Here is a 14470-nt window from a genome sequence, read left to right as displayed (position 1 = left end):
CTGCCAGTTCTCGTCAGTACTTTCCTGGTGCTATGACAGCGTGAGGAAAGAGAACCTGCAATCGCATTTCCCGGTGATCAGTGTGTCATTGGACACAGCTGATCAGGTGCTGAAATACAGGCATAATTGGCCTTTTAACACATTGCGTGATCAGCTGTGTACGTAGAACACAGCGATCACGGAGATCGCCGGATGTACGGAGCAGGGGGCGCCCAGGAGAGCGCGTTCTGGGAGGACGTCATATGATGTCCACCCAGAACTGGCCGGACGCAGTGTAGCCGTCATTCGGCTAGCTGCTGTTGGCAATTAGTTAATCAAAAAATTTTCAAAACAAAAAAAAAAAAGAATCTAATTTCCATACAGATATCATTTGGGCTAATTTGTACTGTCCAGGCATTTTAGAGCCTCGACAAAAAGAAGACAAGAGTTAATCATGACTGAAGAATGATCAGATATATTGTATATAACATAGTTTATAGACTGTATTGTTCCCCCTAGCCAATTAATAACACATAGAAATTTTTTTATTTTTTTTAAGACATGTCGGATGATCCATTATTGCCTACATTAATCTAAAGAAATATGATTTTATTGGAGTAGAAAGTATTTTTTAATTGTACATATTTCCAGTCTTTTCAAAAGCTATATGAAAGTTTAATTTTCTTTTGAAACTAAGAAAAAAAATTATACTTAACTTCCTATGGAGACACACAAGCAGGTGCATTGGCAAGATGATGCTCCATGTGTCCATTCACGCACAGGGCATGGCTTGGCCACGCCTCCTCTTACTTCATTAACCTCCCTGGCGGTATGATTATTTGATATTTTTGGTGCTGAAAGCGGTACATTATTCTGCATGGAAATATGTAGTTTTTTTATTGTAGGCTGTAATTTTTAGGAATAACTCACTGAAATCTGTCTGAACAAGATTCTAAATCATACATTTAATTCAATAATATAATCAAACCAAAAACACTGAAATGTAAAATAGAGCGCCAAGTTCACACATCGCTGAGCTCAGTCGCAGAATTGTTTTCAGTGTCTGATGAGGAATTTCCCCCACCAATCATTATCACTCAATTCTGCAAGTGGTTCTGATTTACTATTGCTGTTCTCTAGCCGGTCTAAAACCGCGTCGGACCTAAAGGGATGCTTTTTGGACGCCATGGACTTTTCTACGTTTCCAGGCAGAAAGAACAATCAAATTGCAGACAGGGGACAGGACAAAGCACTCGGGACAAAATGTATGTGAAATGGGTTGAAACAGCAATGTTTTACTATGTAGAATCGTTTTAAAAAAAAAAAAAATTTTTGAAAATTTTCAAATTTCCCGGCGCCCGTACGTCCCGACGTCACGGGGACCGGAACACAGGAGCCGGATTCCGGCATCGGCCGGACGAGATGGCCAGGGACGCTGCAGGGGACACATCGCGTTAGCGAAGGACAAGGTAAGCTCTGCAGGGACTCCCTATGCAGCGCTGCATGGTAAGCCCGAGTGTAACTCGGGGTTACCGCTTTTGGTATAGACATTTTACCCCGAGCTACACTCGGGAATACCGCCAGGGAGGTTAAATGACTGCCTGTGATTTAGAGCAGTGGGAGCCAATGACAAGGCAGAGAAAAGGGACATCCAAGGCTGATGTGGCCATTCATTGATATCAATGGGGATCAAGTAAATATTGTGTGGTGGGGGTTGGCGGGGATGGGTGTACTGCAGCATACATGTTTTTGTAATGCATGCATACAATGCATGAAGCTGAAAGAACTTGAGCCTTTAAAATCAATTTATCATCGAAAATAAACAGTGGTGATGCAAAATAATACAAAGTAAATAAATAATAAAAATAATATTTATATATATATATATATATATATATATATATATATATATTGGTAATCAAATTAAATTTTATTACAATATTACATGACTCTGCAACGGCCAGTTAAAGTAGCAATGTAATGAATAGCAATAAAGACTGTCGTCATGGAGGTAAAACCTTGCAGACAAGTGGATAAGCACAAGATAAATCTAAATATTTTGATACATACAAAACATGACTAGATAGTAGGATAAAATAGGCCATGGCCCTTTTATTGGTGAAACAAAAAACATTTTATTTCAAAAAATGTTAGTAAATGTATTTTAAATCATAAAAGAAAAAAAAAACACATTAAAAAATAAATTAATGCTTGAATACCGCTATAACAACAATAGTCCATTCATTTATTTTTTCTCACTGTTGACCAGGGGAGGACTAACAACTCATGTGGCCCCTGTGTCCTTGCCCAAACTCAAAAAAGCCTATGAAAAAGGTACCAGGGGCATCTTATGGGGCCCCCTACTGTCCCCTGGCCCTGGGGCAGTGCCAGAGTTTAAAAATGGTCAGTCTATCCCTGCTATTGACCAGAGGAAGTAGGCTACACTATTGCAAGGTGAGACATTGATGCCTGAAAACAGATGAAGGAGATGAATTATCCAGAAGTCACAGGAGCAGAATTATGTAAAGGTGAGCTGGATACACAATTATCAGCCAAGTTCGCTATCCACATGGATAAGTACACGTCCTGTCACAGGTTGATGTGACCATTGAAGATCTGCAAGGGCACACCCAATAGCAACAAGAATGCTGTATACAGCGAACAAAGCCTGGACCTAAAACAGAGAACAAAGAGAACAGTTAGAAACCAACAAATAGAACAATGATATTTCACAGGATAACAGACATACATGAACAATATAACATACAACAGCATGAAGACTAAACACACCGGCCATGACACACAAGAATTACAAGAGCAACACCGCAAGCAGCCTGACACCCCCCCATATCTACCTACAGAAGTCCAAGGATGATCACAATCCAACAGAACAGAAACAACAGACTGACAACCTGACACACATCACCTCCACCTGATTACAACACAAAATGAAACATTTCCTGCACCCCAAACAAAAACACAGACTCCTAGCAAACACGACCAACACTCCACAACTGATCATAAAAAATTGGCACACGCAACTGACAACACAGACTGACCGACATCCAGACTACAACTCAACCACACTGTCCTCCCCATGTCATTGTAATTGTCCTCCCCATGTCACTGACCCCCCAATGTCACTGTCCTCCCCATGTCACTGACCCCCCAATGTCACTGTCCTCCCCATGTCACTGCCCCCCCAATGTCACTGTCCTCCCCATGTCACTGACCCCCCAATGTCACTGTCCTCCCCATGTCATTGTAATTGTCCTCCCCATGTCACTGACCCCAGAATGTCACTGTCCTCCCCATGTCACTGACCCCCCAATGTCACTGACCTCCCCATGTCAGGACCCACCATGTCACTGTCCGCCCATATGTCACTTTCCTCACCATGTCAGGACCTACCATGTCACTGCCCCCTCACATGTCTCTGTCCTCCCCATGTCAGGCAACACCATATGTCACTGTCCTCCCCATGTCAAGCCTGACCATGTCACTGCCCCCACATGTCAATGTGCTTCATATGTAATGCCCCCCCATATCACTGCCAACCCCCATATCATTGCCCCACTCAAATTTGAACTCTCCCCCTACCATGTCACTGTACCCAGGGGCGAAATTGTTGCGAGGCAAACAAGGCGTTTACCTAGGGTGGAACTTTTTAGGGGGTTGGCGTGGTGCTGCCGCCACCCCTTCCAATGGAAAGGACACTGTGTACCGGAGCGGGATGGGGTCTGCTGTGTCTTACCTGGTTACGTGTCCCAGTCCCACGATGATGCAGTCCAGGAAGCGCTGCTCCCTCACTCCATGTTCATGCTGCTGCTCGCCTCCGCCTCCTCACCGGTGATTGGGCAACAGAACTGTAGCTCAGGAAAGGCACACAGGCGGCCAATCACATGCAAGGAGCCGTAGCCGAACGGACCCACAACATCGAGTGAGGGAGCAGCCAGAGTGAATGAAAGAGGACAGCTGACCGCCTGGTAAGTGTGCCGTGCAGATGGTGCTGCTGCAACCAGGTATGCTGCCTGCAGCAGCACCTACCCTGGCGCAGGGGTCAGCATGTTAAGTGTCTTTGGTGTAAGTGGGAGGATTAGTGCCCCATCATTGGTGTCACTGATACTAAGGATGGGGCACTATTCATCCCACTAACACCAACGATGGTGCACTATTCCTCCCATTGACACCAACGATGGGGCACTATTCCTCCCCCAACTGATATCAATAATGTGGCACGTGAAGATCTGCCCCCCTTGTCATTACCCCCCCAAGATCAGTCACCCATGAACATCTGTCCCCCTTGTCATTCCCCCCCAGCAAGATCAGTCCCCCGTCAAGATGTGCCCCCCTTGTCATTCCCCCCCTGCAAGATCAATCCGCCGTGAAGATGTGCCCCCCTTGTCATTATTCCCCAGCAAAATCAGTCCCCCGTGAAGATCTGCCCCCCGTCATTCCCCCCAGCAAGATCAGTCCCCCATGAAGATCTGCCCCCCTTGTCACTCCCCCCAGCAAGATCAGTCCCCCGTGAAGATCTGCCCCCCTTGTCATTATTCCCCAGCAAAATCAGCCCCCCCGTGAAGATGTGCCCCCCTTGTCATTCCACCCCAGCAAAATCAGTCCCCCGTGAAGATGTGCCCCCCTTGTCATTCCCCCCCAGCAAAATCAGTCCCCCGTGAAGATGTGTCCCCCTTGTCATTCCCCCCCAGCAAAATCAGTCCCCCGTGAAGATGTGCCCCCCTTGTCATTCCCCCCCAGCAAAATCAGTCCCCCGTGAAGATGTGTCCCCCTTGTCATTCTCCCCCAAGCAAGATCAATCCGCCGTGAAGATGTGCCCCCCTTGTAATTATTCCCCAGCAAAATCATTCCCCCGTGAAGATGTGCCCCCCTGGTCATTATTTCCCAGCAAAATCATTCCCCCGTGAAGATGTGCCCCCCTTGTCATTCCCCCCCCCAGCAAGATCAATCCGCCGTGAAGATGTGCCCCCTTTGTCATTCCCCCCCAGCAAGATCAATCCGCCGTGAAGATGTGCCCCCCTTGTCATTATTCCCCCCAGCAAGATCAGTCCCCCATGAAGATCTGCCTCCCCTGTCATTACCCCCCAGCAAGATCAATCCGCCGTGAAGATGTGCCCCCCTTGTCAATATTACCCAGCAAGATCAGTCCCCCGTGAAGATCTGCCCCCCTTGTCATTCCCCCCCAGCCAAATGAGTCCCCCGTGAAGATGTGCCCCCCTTGTCATTACCCCCCAGCAAGATCAGTCCCCCGTGAAGATCTGCCCCCCTTGTCACTCCCTCCAGCATGATCAGTCCCCCGTGAAGATGTGCCCCCCTTGTCATTCCCCCCCAGCAAGATCAGTCCCCCATGATGATGTGCCCCCCTTGTCATTCCCCCCCCCAGCAAGATCAATCCGCCGTGAAGATGTGCCCCCCTTGTCTTTATTCCCCAGCAAGATCAGTCCCCCATGAAGATCTGCCCCCCTTGTCACTCCCTCCAGCAAGATCAGTCCCCCGTGAAGATGTGCCCCCCTTGTCATTATTCCCCAGCAAGATCAGTCCCCCATGAAGATCTGCCCCTCTTGTCACTCCCTCCAGCAAGATCAGTCCCCCGTGAAGATGTGCCCCCCTTGTCATTATTCCCCAGCAAAATCATTCCCCCGTGAAGATGTGCCCCCCTTGTCATTATTCCCCAGCAAAATCATTCCCCCGTGAAGACGTGCCCCCCTTGTCATTCCCCCCAGCAAGATCAGTCCCCCATGAAGATCTGCCCCCCTTGTCACTCCCTCCAACAAGATCAGTCCCCCGTGAAGATGTGCCCCCCTTGTCATTATTCCCCAGCAAAATCAGTCCCCCGTGAAGATGTGCCCCCCTTGTCATTCTCCCCCAGCAAAATCAGTCCCCCATGAAGATCTGCCCTCCTTGTCACTCCCTCCAGCATGATCAGTCCCCCGTGAAGATGTGCCCCCCTTGTTATTCCCTCCCAGCAAGATCAGTCCCCCGTGAAGATGTGCCCCCCTTGTCATACCCCCCCAGCAAGATCAGTCCCCCATGAAGATGTGCCCCCCTTGTCATTATTCCCCAGCAAGATCAGTCCCCCGTGAAGATCTGCCCCCCTTGACATTCCCCCCCCAGCAAAATCAGTCCCCCGTGAAGATGTGCCCCCCTTGTCATTACCCCCCAGCAAGATCAGTCCCCTGTGAAGATCTGCCCCCCTTGGCACTCCCTCCAGCATGATCAGTCCCCCATGAAGATGTGCCCCCCTTGTCATTATTCCCCAGCAAAATCATTCCCCCGTGAAGATCTGCCCCCCTTGTCATTATTCCCCAGCAAAATCAGTCCCCCATGAAGATCTGCCCTCCTTGTCATTATTCCCTAGCAAAATCAGTCCCCAGCGAAGATGTGCCCCCCTTGTCATTCCCCCCCAGCAAGATCAGTCCCCCGTGAAGATGTGCCCCCCTTGTCATACCCCCCCAGCAAGATCAGTCCCCCATGAAGATGTGCCCCCCTTGTCATTCCCCCCCAGCAAGATCAATCCGCCGTGAAGATGTGCCCCCCTTGTCATTATTCCCCAACAAAATCATTCCCCCGTGAAGATGTGCCCCCCTTGTCATTCCCCCCAGCAAGATCAGTCCCCCATGAAGATCTGCCCCCCTTGTCACTCCCTCCAGCAAGATCAGTCCCCCGTGAAGATGTGCCCCCCTTGTCATTCCCCCCCAGCAAAATCAGTCCCCCGTGAAGATGTGTCCCCCTTGTCATTCTCCCCCAAGCAAGATCAATCCGCCGTGAAGATGTGCCCCCCTTGTAATTATTCCCCAGCAAAATCATTCCCCCGTGAAGATGTGCCCCCCTGGTCATTATTTCCCAGCAAAATCATTCCCCCGTGAAGATGTGCCCCCCTTGTCATTCCCCCCCCCAGCAAGATCAATCCGCCGTGAAGATGTGCCCCCCTTGTCATTATTCCCCAGCAAAATCATTCCCCCGTGAAGATGTGCCCCCCTTGTCATTATTCCCCAGCAAAATCATTCCCCCGTGAAGACGTGCCCCCCTTGTCATTCCCCCCAGCAAGATCAGTCCCCCATGAAGATCTGCCCCCCTTGTCACTCCCTCCAACAAGATCAGTCCCCCGTGAAGATGTGCCCCCCTTGTCATTATTCCCCAGCAAAATCAGTCCCCCGTGAAGATGTGCCCCCCTTGTCATTCCCCCCCAGCAAAATCAGTCCCCCATGAAGATCTGCCCTCCTTGTCACTCCCTCCAGCATGATCAGTCCCCAGTGAAGATGTGCCCCCCTTGTCATTCCCTCCCAGCAAGATCAGTCCCCCGTGAAGATGTGCCCCCCTTGTCAAACCCCCCCAGCAAGATCAGTCCCCCATGAAGATGTGCCCCCCTTGTCATTATTCCCCAGCAAGATCAGTCCCCCGTGAAGATCTGCCCCCCTTGTCATTATTCCCCAGCAAAATCAGTCCCCCGTGAAGATGTGCCCCCCTTGTCATTCCCCCCCAGCAAAATCAGTCCCCCATGAAGATCTGCCCTCCTTGTCACTCCCTCCAGCATGATCAGTCCCCCGTGAAGATGTGCCCCCCTTGTCATTCCCTCCCAGCAAGATCAGTCCCCCGTGAAGATGTGCCCCCCTTGTCAAACCCCCCCAGCAAGATCAGTCCCCCATGAAGATGTGCCCCCCTTGTCATTATTCCCCAGCAAGATCAGTCCCCCGTGAAGATCTGCCCCCCTTGTCATTACCCCCCAGCAAGATCAGTCCCCCGTGAAGATCTGCCCCCCTTGGCACTCCCTCCAGCATGATCAGTCCCCCATGAAGATGTGCCCCCCTTGTCATTATTCCCCAGCAAAATCATTCCCCCGTGAAGATCTGCCCCCCTTGTCATTATTCCCCAGCAAAATCAGTCCCCCATGAAGATCTGCCCTCCTTGTCATTATTCCCTAGCAAAATCAGTCCCCAGCGAAGATGTGCCCCCCTTGTCATTCCCCCCCAGCAAGATCAGTCCCCCGTGAAGATGTGCCCCCCTTGTCATACCCCCCCAGCAAGATCAGTCCCCCATGAAGATGTGCCCCCCTTGTCATTCCCCCCCAGCAAGATCAATCCGCCGTGAAGATGTGCCCCCCTTGTCATTATTCCCCAACAAAATCATTCCCATGTGAAGATGTGCCCCCCTTGTCATTCTCCCCCAAGCAAGATCAATCCGCCGTGAAGATGTGCCCCCCTTGTCATTATTACCCAGCAAGATCAGTCCCCCGTGAAGATCTGCCCCCCTTAGCACTCCCTCCAGCATGATCAGTCCCCCATGAAGATGTGCCCCCCTTGTCATTATTCCCCAGCAAAATCATTCCCCCGTGAAGATCTGCCCCCCTTGTCATTATTCCCCAGCAAAATCAGTCCCCCATGAAGATCTGCCCTCCTTGTCATTATTCCCTAGCAAAATCAGTCCCCAGCGAAGATGTGCCCCCCTTGTCATTCCCCCCCAGCAAGATCAGTCCCCCGTGAAGATGTGCCCCCCTTGTCATACCCCCCCAGCAAGATCAGTCCCCCATGAAGATGTGCCCCCCTTGTCATTCCCCCCCAGCAAGATCAATCCGCCGTGAAGATGTGCCCCCCTTGTCATTATTCCCCAACAAAATCATTCCCCCGTGAAGATGTGCCCCCCTTGTCATTCCCCCCAGCAAGATCAGTCCCCCATGAAGATCTGCCCCCCTTGTCACTCCCTCCAGCAAGATCAGTCCCCCGTGAAGATGTGCCCCCCTTGTCATTATTCCCCAGCAAAATCAGTCCCCCGTGAAGATGTGCCCCCCTTGTCATTCCCCCCCAGCAAAATCAGTCCCCCATGAAGATCTGCCCTCCTTGTCATTATTCCCCAGCAAAATCAGTCCCCCATGAAGATCTGCCCCCCTTGTCACTCCCTCCAGCAAGATCAGTCCCCCGTGAAGATCTGCCCCCCTTGTCACTCCCTCCAGCATGATCAGTCCCCCATGAAGATGTGCCCCCCTTGTCTTTATTCCCCAGCAAGATCAGTCCCCCATGAAGATCTGCCCCCCTTGTCACTCCCTCCAGCAAGATCAGTCCCCCGTGAAGATCTGCCCCCCTTGGCACTCCCTCCAGCATGATCAGTCCCCCATGAAGATGTGCCCCCCTTGTCATTATTCCCCAGCAAAATCATTCCCCCGTGAAGATCTGCCCCCCTTGTCATTATTCCCCAGCAAAATCAGTCCCCCATGAAGATCTGCCCTCCTTGTCATTATTCCCTAGCAAAATCAGTCCCCAGCGAAGATGTGCCCCCCTTGTCATTCCCCCCCCAGCAAGATCAATCCGCCGTGAAGATGTGCCCCCCTTGTCTTTATTCCCCAGCAAGATCAGTCCCCCATGAAGATCTGCCCCTCTTGTCACTCCCTCCAGCAAGATCAGTCCCCCGTGAAGATGTGCCCCCCTTGTCATTATTCCCCAGCAAAATCATTCCCCCGTGAAGATGTGCCCCCCTTGTCATTATTCCCCAGCAAAATCATTCCCCCGTGAAGACGTGCCCCCCTTGTCATTCCCCCCAGCAAGATCAGTCCCCCATGAAGATCTGCCCCCCTTGTCACTCCCTCCAACAAGATCAGTCCCCCGTGAAGATGTGCCCCCCTTGTCATTATTCCCCAGCAAAATCAGTCCCCCGTGAAGATGTGCCCCCCTTGTCATTCCCCCCAGCAAGATCAGTCCCCCATGAAGATCTGCCCCCCTTGTCACTCCCTCCAACAAGATCAGTCCCCCGTGAAGATGTGCCCCCCTTGTCATTATTCCCCAGCAAAATCAGTCCCCTGTGAAGATGTGCCCCCCTTGTCATTCTCCCCCAGCAAAATCAGTCCCCCATGAAGATCTGCCCTCCTTGTCACTCCCTCCAGCATGATCAGTCCCCCGTGAAGATGTGCCCCCCTTGTCATTCCCCCCCAGCAAGATCAGTCCCCCGTGAAGATGTGCCCCCCTTGTCATACCCCCCCAGCAAGATCAGTCCCCCATGAAGATGTGCCCCCCTTGTCATTCCCCCCCAGCAAGATCAATCCGCCGTGAAGATGTGCCCCCCTTGTCATTATTCCCCAACAAAATCATTCCCCCGTGAAGATGTGCCCCCCTTGTCATTCCCCCCAGCAAGATCAGTCCCCCATGAAGATCTGCCCCCCTTGTCACTCCCTCCAGCAAGATCAGTCCCCCGTGAAGATGTGCCCCCCTTGTCATTATTCCCCAGCAAAATCAGTCCCCCGTGAAGATGTGCCCCCCTTGTCATTCCCCCCCAGCAAAATCAGTCCCCCATGAAGATCTGCCCTCCTTGTCATTATTCCCCAGCAAAATCAGTCCCCCGTGAAGATCTGCCCCCCTTGGCACTCCCTCCAGCATGATCAGTCCCCCATGAAGATGTGCCCCCCTTGTCATTATTCCCCAGCAAAATCAGTCCCCCATGAAGATCTGCCCTCCTTGTCATTATTCCCCAGCAAAATCAGTCCCCCATGAAGATGTGCCCCCCTTGTCATTATTCCCCAGCAAAATCAGTCCCCCATGAAGATCTGCCCTCCTTGTCATTATTCCCTAGCAAAATCAGTCCCCAGCGAAGATGTGCCCCCCTTGTCATTCCCCCCCCAGCAAGATCAATCCGCCGTGAAGATGTGCCCCCCTTGTCTTTATTCCCCAGCAAGATCAGTCCCCCATGAAGATCTGCCCCTCTTGTCACTCCCTCCAGCAAGATCAGTCCCCCGTGAAGATGTGCCCCCCTTGTCATTATTCCCCAGCAAAATCATTCCCCCGTGAAGATGTGCCCCCCTTGTCATTATTCCCCAGCAAAATCATTCCCCCGTGAAGACGTGCCCCCCTTGTCATTCCCCCCAGCAAGATCAGTCCCCCATGAAGATCTGCCCCCCTTGTCACTCCCTCCAACAAGATCAGTCCCCCGTGAAGATGTGCCCCCCTTGTCATTATTCCCCAGCAAAATCAGTCCCCCGTGAAGATGTGCCCCCCTTGTCATTCCCCCCCAGCAAAATCAGTCCCCCATGAAGATCTGCCCTCCTTGTCACTCCCTCCAGCATGATCAGTCCCCCGTGAAGATGTGCCCCCCTTGTCATTCCCTCCCAGCAAGATCAGTCCCCCGTGAAGATGTGCCCCCCTTGTCATACCCCCCCAGCAAGATCAGTCCCCCATGAAGATGTGCCCCCCTTGTCATTCCCCCCCCAGCAAGATCAATCCGCCATGAAGATGTGCCCCCCTTGTCATTATTCCCCAGCAAGATCAGTCCCCCATGAAGATCTGCCCCCCTTGTCACTCCCTCTAGCAAGATCAGTCCCCCGTGAAGATCTGCCCCCCTTGTCATTCCCCCCCAGCAAAATCAGTCCCCCGTGAAGATGTGCCCCCCTTGTCATTACCCCCCACCAAGATCAATCCGCCGTGAAGATGTGCCCCCCTTGTCATTATTACCCAGCAAGATCAGTCCCCCGTGAAGATCTGCCCCCCTTGTCATTCCCCCCCAGCAAGATCAGTCCCCCATGAAGATCTGCCCCCCTTGTCATTATTCACCAGCAAAATCATTCCCCCGTGAAGATGTGCCCCCCTTGTCATTACCCCCCTCACCCCAGGATCAGTACCCCGTGAAGATCTGCCCCCCCCCATTGACGCAAACATCACCCCCTGGCAATAAGCTCAGTCTCCCTTGATGCAAATCCCCACCCCCATGTGACTGGTACCCACGTGTAACTGCACCACCAAAACATGTTATGGGCCCCCAATATCACTGATCCCCCCACATGTGACTGTACTTGCCATGTCACCCCCCCAGCAGCTTGGCGACATTAGGATCGTCAGCAGCAGCAGCAGTGATCCGATGCATGTGACTCCTGTACTTGCAATCCAGCATGAAAGGATCCAGCATGAAAGGAGTTAACACTTTCTCAGAGCGAGATCGCTGATCGTCTGCTTATGCCTGAAACTGGCACATGCGCAGATACAGCAACACATCTTCATGCAACCGGTAAGATGTGGAGGGGGTGACCCCGGAGAGGCAGGTGAGGTGAGAAGGGGACACACGGGGCTGGTGTCAGAGGCCAGTCATGTGTCTGCTCACACACTGTGCGTCATACCAGGACAAAGGTCAGTCACAGGTCTGTAGAACTGCAGATCTGACCATACACCATACAATCTGGTTGTATGATCTCATCACCTGTACACTGAGCTCTACGGAGATCGTACAGTCAGATTACAGCTCCCCATACAGGATACAGTCTGGTTGTATGATCTTCTTTAGCTATAAAAGTATGTAGTGCAAGATCCCGCCTGACTGGATATTAACTGGATTGTTCAGACACCCCCAGATACACATTTCCCAAGAGCTCTTCCCTGCACATCCACAGATCTACATCCCAAGAGTACTTTCTATACATCCCCCCCCCCCAGAACTGCATGTTATTAGAGCCCTTTCCCTACACACCCTCAGATCTACGTCTCCCCAGAGCCCTTTACCTACACACCCTCGGATCTACATCTTCCAAAAGCCCTTTCCCTACACACCCTCGGATCTACGTCTCCCAAGAGCCCTTTCCCTACACACCCTAAGATCTATGTCTCCCAAGAGCCCTTTCCCTACACAGCCTCAGACCTACGTTTCCCAAGAGCCCTTTCCCTACACACCCTGAATCTACATTTCCCAAGAGCCCTCTCCCTACACACCCTCAGATCTACGTCTCCCAAGAGCCCTCTCCCTACACACCCTCAGATCTACGTCTCCCAAGAACCCTTTCCCTACACACCCTCGGATCTACGTCTCCCAAGAGCCCTTTCCCTACACAGCCTCAGATCTACGTTTCCCAAGAGCCCTTTCCCTACACACCCTCGAATCTACGTCTCCCAGGAGCCCTTTCCCTACACACCCTCGGATCTACGTCTCCCAAGAGCCCTTTCCCTACACACCCTCGGATCTACGTCTCCCAAGAGCCCTTTCCCTACACACCTTCGGATCTACGTCTGCCAAGAGCCCTTTCCCTACACACCCTCGGATCTACGTCTCCCAAGAGCCCTTTGCCTACACACCCTCGGATCTACGTCTCCCGAGAGCCCTTTGCCTACACACCCTCGGATCTACGTCTCCCGAGAGCCCTTTGCCTACACACCCTCGGATATACGTCTCCCAAGAGCCCTTTCCCTACACACCCTCGGATCTACGTCTCCCAAGAGCCCTTTCGCTACACACCCTCGGATCTACGTCTCCCAAGAGCCCTTTTCCTACACACCCTCGGATCTACGTCTCCCAAAAGCCCTTTCCCTACACACCCTCGGATCTACGTCTCCCAAGAGCTCTTTCCCTCCACACACTCGGATCTACGTCTCCCAAGAGCCCTTTGCCTCCACACACTCGGATCTACGTCTCCCAAGAGCCCTTTGCCTCCACACACTCGGATCTACGTCTCCCAAGAGCCCTTTCCCTCCACACCCTCGGATCTACATCTCCCAAGAGCTCTTTCCCTACACACCTCAGATCTACATCTCCCAAGATCCCTTTCCCTACACACACACCCTCAGATCTACCATCTCCCAAGAGCCCTTTCCCTACATACCCTCAGATCTATGTCTCCCAAGAGCCCTTTCCCTATGCACCCCTGATCTACATCCCTCAAGTACCCTTTGCTTACCCAACCCCAGAACTACAAGTCCCAAGAGCCCTTCCCCGCACACCCCCAGATCTACATCTCCCAAGAGTATGGGCAGGATTTTGTGATTCACAGCAGCAGAATTGTTTTTCCTGGAAAGAAATGACTGTGTGTATATGAAGAGGGACAGAGAGGGGAGCTGGGTGAGGAGTCGTCCTGCAGCTCAGCAGGCAGGGCGGATGGTCGGGATTTTAGCGAAGCAGAGTTGTCAGCCCAGACAGAAAGAAAAGCATTCTCTGGATTTCAGGCAGATCAGCAGTTATTATCTATCCTGGCACTATTATGGAGAGGAAACAGACGTGTGCCTGGATCACAAAGATGTTTTACCAATGTCATTCTGCATTTCAGGAGTTGGGTCTCTTACACTCGCTGTGCTTCATCATCATCAGTGGTGATCTGCAGGAACCATGTTCGCAGCAGGGAAGGTTGTCACCAGGCTGGTGTCACGCTGTCCTTGGCACCGTTGTCACCGAAGCGGGAGCAGGTTATGTGTGCGCGACGCACTCACCAGTCATGGTGGAAACATAAAGAAAGTGAAAATTCAGGTAGGTGAGAACTTTGTACTAATGGATCCGCTCCTAAAGAGCTGAAGGTCAACATGGCAAAGATCTTTCCTCACATTTCTGTACCGTCCTCTGAGGTTTCATCGCAGTCACATGACCACCACGTCCCCCTCTTTCACACCAGCACCGTGGAATAGAGCTCAGCAACTTCCGGGCCTAGAAGCTGTCACCTTGACTTGGGCTTGCACACTTGTACCGGCTCCATTCCTGGACTGAAATCGCTCTGATTTCACTGCACACTGTGAGCTTCCCACCGTGT

At 51.9% G+C, this 14470-nt stretch overlaps 1 protein-coding gene and 1 long non-coding RNA gene across 7 annotated transcripts in view; one reads left to right on the top strand and one right to left on the bottom strand.

Annotated features, from left to right (window-relative positions):
* Positions 1–14470, top strand: part of LOC149440253 (asparaginyl-tRNA synthetase-like) — a 142873-nt gene that overhangs the window by 17941 nt on the left and 110462 nt on the right. Inside the window, exons 2-3 of one of the 6 annotated variants that reach the window (XM_089658854.1) lie at positions 11985–12010; positions 13997–14193. In XM_089658854.1, the coding sequence (XP_089514980.1) occupies positions 14056–14193 (138 nt within the window). In that variant the 5' untranslated portion in view covers positions 11985–12010; positions 13997–14055. Of the gene's footprint in view, positions 1–11934; positions 12107–13996; positions 14194–14470 lie in introns of those variants that run through there. The other 5 variants (XM_089658856.1, XM_089658852.1, XM_089658855.1 and 2 more) reach the window with 5 other exon arrangements.
* Positions 2067–12101, bottom strand: LOC149440254 (uncharacterized). Its single transcript, XR_016307697.1, has 2 exons — positions 11769–12101; positions 2067–2653 (listed from the first exon to the last, which is right to left on the bottom strand). It is a non-coding gene; the product is annotated as an uncharacterized LOC149440254 (long non-coding RNA).

This window comes from Staurois parvus, unplaced genomic scaffold (assembly GCF_062004578.1).
Source record: "Staurois parvus isolate SC_StPar_1 unplaced genomic scaffold, SC_StPar_1.0 ptg001103l, whole genome shotgun sequence".
Classification (NCBI taxonomy): domain Eukaryota; kingdom Metazoa; phylum Chordata; class Amphibia; order Anura; family Ranidae; genus Staurois; species Staurois parvus.
The sequence above is the reverse complement of the archived record's forward strand: the minus strand, read 5'-3'. Positions and strand labels throughout refer to the sequence as shown.